The sequence below is a fragment of the Asparagus officinalis genome, chromosome 5 (assembly GCF_001876935.1).
Source record: "Asparagus officinalis chromosome 5, Aspof.V1, whole genome shotgun sequence".
Taxonomy (NCBI): Eukaryota; Viridiplantae; Streptophyta; class Magnoliopsida; order Asparagales; family Asparagaceae; genus Asparagus; species Asparagus officinalis.
In genome coordinates, this window is record NC_033798.1 from 8,833,769 (window position 1) to 8,839,714 (window position 5,946).

Below are 5,946 nucleotides of genomic sequence, written 5' to 3' on the forward strand. Positions count from 1 at the left end.
CGGTGAAGTTTGTGTAGTCACCGGGGTGGGTCTGAGGAGTTGAGATATTGTGATTGTTGATGTATATTCCGGGCTCGCACCGGTGAAGTTTGTGTAGTCACCGGGGTGGGTCTGAGGAGTTGAGATATTGTGATTGTTGATGTATATTCCGGGCTCGCACCGGTGAAGTTTGTGTAGTCACCGGGGTGGGTCTGAGGAGTTGAGATATTGTGATTGTTGATGTATATTCCGGGCTCGCACCGGTGAAGTTTGTGTAGTCACCGGGGTGGGTCTGAGGAGTTGAGATATTGTGATTGTTGATGTATATTCCGGGCTCGCACCGGTGAAGTTTGTGTAGTCACCGGGGTGGGTCTGAGGAGTTGAGATATTGTGATTGTTGATGTATATTCCGGGCTCGCACCGGTGAAGTTTGTGTAGTCACCGGGGTGGGTCTGAGGAGTTGAGATATTGTGATTGTTGATGTATATTCCGGGCTCGCACCGGTGAAGTTTGTGTAGTCACCGGGGTGGGTCTGAGGAGTTGAGATATTGTGATTGTTGATGTATATTCCGGGCTCGCACCGGTGAAGTTTGTGTAGTCACCGGGGTGGGTCTGAGGAGTTGAGATATTGTGATTGTTGATGTATATTCCGGGCTCGCACCGGTGAAGTTTGTGTAGTCACCGGGGTGGGTCTGAGGAGTTGAGATATTGTGATTGTTGATGTATATTCCGGGCTCGCACCGGTGAAGTTTGTGTAGTCACCGGGGTGGGTCTGAGGAGTTGAGATATTGTGATTGTTGATGTATATTCCGGGCTCGCACCGGTGAAGTTTGTGTAGTCACCGGGGTGGGTCTGAGGAGTTGAGATATTGTGATTGTTGATGTATATTCCGGGCTCGCACCGGTGAAGTTTGTGTAGTCACCGGGGTGGGTCTGAGGAGTTGAGATATTGTGATTGTTGATGTATATTCCGGGCTCGCACCGGTGAAGTTTGTGTAGTCACCGGGGTGGGTCTGAGGAGTTGAGATATTGTGATTGTTGATGTATATTCCGGGCTCGCACCGGTGAAGTTTGTGTAGTCACCGGGGTGGGTCTGAGGAGTTGAGATATTGTGATTGTTGATGTATATTCCGGGCTCGCACCGGTGAAGTTTGTGTAGTCACCGGGGTGGGTCTGAGGAGTTGAGATATTGTGATTGTTGATGTATATTCCGGGCTCGCACCGGTGAAGTTTGTGTAGTCACCGGGGTGGGTCTGAGGAGTTGAGATATTGTGATTGTTGATGTATATTCCGGGCTCGCACCGGTGAAGTTTGTGTAGTCACCGGGGTGGGTCTGAGGAGTTGAGATATTGTGATTGTTGATGTATATTCCGGGCTCGCACCGGTGAAGTTTGTGTAGTCACCGGGGTGGGTCTGAGGAGTTGAGATATTGTGATTGTTGATGTATATTCCGGGCTCGCACCGGTGAAGTTTGTGTAGTCACCGGGGTGGGTCTGAGGAGTTGAGATATTGTGATTGTTGATGTATATTCCGGGCTCGCACCGGTGAAGTTTGTGTAGTCACCGGGGTGGGTCTGAGGAGTTGAGATATTGTGATTGTTGATGTATATTCCGGGCTCGCACCGGTGAAGTTTGTGTAGTCACCGGGGTGGGTCTGAGGAGTTGAGATATTGTGATTGTTGATGTATATTCCGGGCTCGCACCGGTGAAGTTTGTGTAGTCACCGGGGTGGGTCTGAGGAGTTGAGATATTGTGATTGTTGATGTATATTCCGGGCTCGCACCGGTGAAGTTTGTGTAGTCACCGGGGTGGGTCTGAGGAGTTGAGATATTGTGATTGTTGATGTATATTCCGGGCTCGCACCGGTGAAGTTTGTGTAGTCACCGGGGTGGGTCTGAGGAGTTGAGATATTGTGATTGTTGATGTATATTCCGGGCTCGCACCGGTGAAGTTTGTGTAGTCACCGGGGTGGGTCTGAGGAGTTGAGATATTGTGATTGTTGATGTATATTCCGGGCTCGCACCGGTGAAGTTTGTGTAGTCACCGGGGTGGGTCTGAGGAGTTGAGATATTGTGATTGTTGATGTATATTCCGGGCTCGCACCGGTGAAGTTTGTGTAGTCACCGGGGTGGGTCTGAGGAGTTGAGATATTGTGATTGTTGATGTATATTCCGGGCTCGCACCGGTGAAGTTTGTGTAGTCACCGGGGTGGGTCTGAGGAGTTGAGATATTGTGATTGTTGATGTATATTCCGGGCTCGCACCGGTGAAGTTTGTGTAGTCACCGGGGTGGGTCTGAGGAGTTGAGATATTGTGATTGTTGATGTATATTCCGGGCTCGCACCGGTGAAGTTTGTGTAGTCACCGGGGTGGGTCTGAGGAGTTGAGATATTGTGATTGTTGATGTATATTCCGGGCTCGCACCGGTGAAGTTTGTGTAGTCACCGGGGTGGGTCTGAGGAGTTGAGATATTGTGATTGTTGATGTATATTCCGGGCTCGCACCGGTGAAGTTTGTGTAGTCACCGGGGTGGGTCTGAGGAGTTGAGATATTGTGATTGTTGATGTATATTCCGGGCTCGCACCGGTGAAGTTTGTGTAGTCACCGGGGTGGGTCGAAAAGCATACACCAAGGTACCTCCCCTTGTATATTCTTTGTTAGTTGATCCATCATAATGGTAAAGAGGAGAGGACTTAGCGCTGATCCTTGACGTAATCCAACCTCCACCAGAAAATGTTCCATATCTAGCCCCACTATCTTCATGCTTGTCTTGGTTCTTTTGTACATGTACTTGATAGCTTTGATATATGCCATATGAACCCCCTTTTTCTCCAAAAATCTTCATAAAACATCTCTAGGGTCTCTATCGTATGCCTTCTCAAGGTCGATAAATACCATATGTAAGTCCTTCTACCTATCTCTATAGTGTTCCTTCAATCTCCTTAGCAAGTGAATAGCTTCCGTAGTTGACCTCCCAGGCATAAACCCAAATTGGTTCTCCTACATAGTCAGGTCCTTCCTCATCTTCTTCTCTATTACCATTTCCTAAAGTTCCATGGTATGACTAAGTAACTTGATACCTCTATAGTTGTTACAAAGTTGGATATCTCCATGTTCTTATAAAGTAGGACTTTGGGGCTAGCTCTCCATTCTTTTGGCATTATTGCAGTCTTGAAAATAACATTAAACAGCCTAGTCAGACACTTCATGCCCCCTCTGCTTAAACACCTCCAGACCTCGACTGGGATTTCGTCAGGCCTAACTACCCTACCCTTTCTCATTTTGTGGATTACCTCCTTCATATCTTCAAAAGATATGGGGTCGCAAAACTTGTAGTCTCTAAACCTTCTGAGTGTTCTAGATCACCCAATACTATTTCACCTTCTCTAGCCTCGTTGAGGAGTTTGTCAAAGTATCTTCGCCATCTTAGCTTGATATCGGTTTCTTCAACTAGAACTTGTCCCTCTTCATCTTTGATGCTCCTTACTTGGTTCAAGTCTTTGGAACTTCGTTCTCTCATGTTATCTAACCTAAACAACACCTTTTCCCCTTCCTTGGTATCCAACTCCTCATACATATCTCCAAATGCTTTATTCTTAGCCTTAGTGACTGCTTTCTTAGCCTCCTCCTTTGCAATCTTATATGGCATATTGTTAGTCTTTTGTTCCCCTTCAATCTTGGTATCTAGTTGATACGGGTGCATCTTCTCTTTGGAACTTAGCGATCCTCATAGGAGCTTGAGGATAGATGATTCTCATGATAGCATGAGAATAGGGGTGTAAAACAGTACAGTGGAACGTAAGTGGAAGCGTGAAACGAGACGACGAGCAGCAAATTCAAAGAATCCAATTTTTAGCTCATGAGTCGACTTATACATGTGCATGAGTCGACTCATCAGGTTGAGTCGACTCATGCCTGTCATGAGTCGACTCACGAACTCAAGCCCTGTTAGCAAAAGTTTCTGACCAGTCGACTCATCAGTTATGTGTCGACTCATATAAGGTCATGAGTCGACTCATAACTATTCATGAGTCGACTCATCGGAGGTTTCCTGGTTTGTTTGGGTTTCTGTTTGCACGAATTCCTGTTAGGGTTTGGTCTGGTTATTTGCCAGATTGCCATCCACGTTTGTACACCTATATAGAGGGTTGTTTAGGGTTTCTAAACATCATCTTAGAGATCTTAGATCAGAGAGAAATTCTAATCATTGTATTAGGGTTTAGAGAGGATTAAGAGGTTTGTTCTCGATTCTAGTGAGATTGTGAGGGAGAGATTGTAATCTTTTGTTCTTCATAATCTAGAGAATAGTGAGATTGTGAGGGAGAGATTGTAATCTTTTGTTCTTCATAATCTAGAGAAGGTATTTTCTTTCGCTAAGTTGAATTGTTCTGTGTTTTAGTTGTCTTCTTCTCAACCCACCTTTTGGTAATTCTACGACCAAAGGGTGCTCGCATGGTAACTCGTATCAAGTTGGTATCAGATCGACCAGATCCTGCGAAGGGGGTATCTTGTGTATGGTTCTGACTCGATCACAATACAAAAAGCTTGGCGAGATCCTTATTTCATTGGAAGAAGTCTAGGTTTTAAGGAGGAAGAAGATGGCCGAAGGAGACAATTCAGCGAGAATTGATGCATTAGAGAAGCAGATCGAGACGATAGGTTCGACTCTCACACAACTCGTCAGTCTTATCCATGGAGGTGGCAAACAAGGTGAATCTTCTTCGAAGAAAATTGTTGAGTCTGATGTGAAAAGAGTAGATTTAGATTCCGACGAGGAGGAGGAGACCGTTAAGGCTGCATTGCATCAAGGGGGTAAGAATTCTTATCAAAACCTGAAGATTGACTTCAAGGTGGAGATTCCTATTTATGATAGGAGTGTTGACGTCAAGAGGCTTGATGACTGGATCTAGCAGATGGAGACGTATTTTACTCTTTATGGCTATTCGTCAAAAGTGAAGATTGTGTTCACGACTTTAAAGCTTTCTGGGCACGCGTTGACGTGGTGGAAATCCTACTGCAAGCAGGAGAAGAAGGTGGTATCATAGAACAAGTTCAAGGAGTTACTGAGGAAGCAATTCTACCCGGTGGTATTCCTTGAAGAGCGTTGGTACAAGTGGTACGGCTTACGCCAAAGGGTCAATCAAACCATTCAAGAATACACCACGGAGTTCCAGCAGCAGGCGATGGTCCTCAGCATTGCGACAGAGGAATATTCCGTGTTTATGAAGTATATGGCGAGATTGAGCGATTATATTCGAAAGGAGATAAAGCTATTCATGATGGAATCAATTGCAGAGGCGGGCGTGAAGGCTATTACCCTCGAGGGCAAGCAAAAGAAGGGCAACGAGGCTAAGGGAGACTCCAAACAGACGGGAGGTGAGTCTAGTGGTTCTCAATCTAAGAAGGAGAAGAAGAAGGGTGATCCAGGGAAGGCAGGGCTGATTTGTAGTCACTGCGAGAAGATAGGGCACATAGCTGATTGGTGTTGGGAGAAGTATCATCATCTCAAACCAAGAGGGTTGAAGAAGAAGGAGAAGAAAAAGACATACATGATAGCTCAAGGTTCGAAAGAAGTCCCGAGGATGACAGAGCCCAACAGCTGTCTTAACCTTATGACAAGAAAGCAGACCACGAAAGAGGACGACGACCCGAGAGAGCAACTCTTTGTTCTTAAGTTGCAAGTGAAGACCAGTTTAGTTGATGCCATTGTTGATTCGGACAGCGAGAAGAATTTGATATCCAAGGCATTGGTTCAGAAGCTGGGTCTGAAGACGGTCAAGCATCCGAAGCCCTATCCATTAGGGTAGATTCAGAAGGAGGAGAAACTAAGTATAGTTGATCAATGCACTGTCAGATTTGCGCTCAACGAGTCGTATATTGACGAGGTCACGTGCGACGTCGTTCCATTATATGTTTGTCAGATCATACTGGGCAATCCATACTTATAGAATAGATATGCGATCTACGAGA

At 45.8% G+C, this 5,946-nt stretch overlaps 1 protein-coding gene across 1 annotated transcript; it reads right to left on the reverse strand.

Annotated features, from left to right (window-relative positions):
* On the reverse strand, positions 2,897-3,679 carry LOC109841488. Its single transcript, XM_020410455.1, has 2 exons — positions 3,358-3,679; positions 2,897-3,021 (listed from the first exon to the last, which is right to left on the reverse strand). Exons 1-2 carry the CDS (start codon positions 3,677-3,679, stop codon positions 2,897-2,899), a joined length of 447 nt encoding a protein of 148 aa, XP_020266044.1.

Coding starts and splice junctions, on each gene's coding strand:
- LOC109841488 (XM_020410455.1), bottom strand. CDS start 3,679: ATGCACCCGTATCAACTAGATACCAAGATTGAAGGGGAACAAAAGACT. Junction 3,022..3,357: donor CCTCAACGAGGCTAGAGAAG/GTGAAATAGTAT, acceptor ATGGAACTTTAG/GAAATGGTAATAGAGAAGAA.